The sequence below is a fragment of the Nematolebias whitei genome, chromosome 19 (genome assembly GCF_014905685.2).
Source record: "Nematolebias whitei isolate Nwh7 chromosome 19, NemWhi1, whole genome shotgun sequence".
Lineage (NCBI taxonomy): Eukaryota > Metazoa > Chordata > Actinopteri > Cyprinodontiformes > Rivulidae > Nematolebias > Nematolebias whitei.
In genome coordinates, this window is record NC_056516.1 from 38,869,994 (window position 1) to 38,871,580 (window position 1,587).

At 43.4% G+C, this 1,587-nt stretch overlaps 1 protein-coding gene across 2 annotated transcripts in view; it reads right to left on the reverse strand.

Moving 5' to 3' along the window:
• tmem170b (transmembrane protein 170B) overlaps positions 1-1,587 on the reverse strand; it is a 4,899-nt gene that overhangs the window by 942 nt on the left and 2,370 nt on the right. Inside the window, exon 2 of one of the 2 annotated variants that reach the window (XM_037693521.1) lies at positions 414-584. In XM_037693521.1, the coding sequence (XP_037549449.1) occupies positions 414-584 (171 nt within the window). Of the gene's footprint in view, positions 1-413; positions 585-1,587 lie in introns of those variants that run through there. The other variant, XM_037693522.1, reaches the window with a different exon arrangement.

Below are 1,587 nucleotides of genomic sequence, written 5' to 3' on the forward strand. Positions count from 1 at the left end.
TACAGCCGAAGCTGCTCCTCTCTCTACAGCCGAAGCTGCTCCTCTCTCTACAGCCGAAACTGCTCCTCTCTGTACAGCTGAAGCTGCTCCTCTCTCTACAGCTGAAGCTGCTCCTCCTTCTAACGGGACGGAGAAAGGAGCTTCAGATAAATTTTAGATATTCCAAACATGAAAGGAGGATCTTTGTTCATTTATTTGTTTATTTTTGACATCCAGCTGAAAGCTGCTGCTGGTCTCCCCCTGCAGGCCGGGAGAGGAACTACAGCCAGGCAGGTTCTGGACTTTGACTTCATGTTTTTAGCTGTGCGTCTTGGCGTTTGTTAGCTAAACATATAAAACTCAGAACCACTCAGTGGACCTTGGTCTAATCGGATCAGGAGGTTCTGCACGGGACCGGGCTCAGCTGGACTTACTGGTGATGACGGCGCCGCAGAGCGAGGCCAGGAAGCCCGCGCTGACCAGAACCAGGCTGATGAGGCGCCCCCACCGGTGGCGCTGCAGCAGAACCAACATCAGCAGGCCGGCGGCGCCGTGGGCGAAGAGCGAGGAGAAGAGGCACCACAGGAACACCCAGTACCACATCTCTGACCCGGAAACAAACAGAACCAGCACACTCGTCAGTAACACAACAAGCCGAAGGGAAGCTACAACCAGAAGAACAGCAGCTAAAAAATAAAATGAGCTAAACTGTCCCTGAAACACCTAAATGATCAAAGCGGTAACTAAAAACTTAATTTAACTTTACTGGAGCTAAAACATAAACAAAACAATAGCTAAAGGCTGTGATTAGCACAATAGCTAAAGGCTGTTATTAGCACAAAAGGAGCTAAAACATTAAATTAGCAAAATATTAGCTAAAGGCTGTGATTAGCACAAGAACTAAAACATAAAATTCATAAAAGATCACAAAAAAAGCTTAAATGAGCAAAACCACAGCTAAAAGCTACAAGAAGCAAAACTGTAGCTACAAGTGAAAACTGCTGGTAAAACTAAAACGGCTTATAGCTGATCCAATTTAAGCTTCTTGTCCGTTTGTGTCGACGTTGGTCTTTTTATGTCTGAAGGTCCAGAGTTCAGATGCTTAAAGAAACGAGCTAAAACAACGGACCGCTCCAGCTGTGTGGCACCGACTCAGCATCCAGTTTCTTTTGTGCATTTTTGTCATTAAGTGCGAACGTTCAGCATTTTTAACGAGTCACATCAAAACGCTGCTGCTTTGACCAAGCATTTAGCTAGTTTACCTACTAAACTTCATTTACCGTCTTACAGCTTTTAGCTGGCCTTTTTTAAACCTTTTGCTACATTTAGCTAACCTTTTCCTACTTGTAACTAGCTTTTTGCTTTATTAGCTATTATTTAGCCTTTTGGTACTTTTAGCTTTTTTTTGCCTTTTGGTACTTTTAACTTTGAGCTAGCCTTTTGACATTTTTAGCTTTGAGCTAGCCTTTGGTACTTTCGGCTTTGAGCTAGCCTTTTGATACTTTTAGCTATGAGCTAGCCTTTTGATACTTTTAGCTTTGAGCTAGCCTTTTGATACTTTTAGCTTTGAGCTAGCCTTTTGGCATTTTTAGCTTTGAGCTAGCTTTT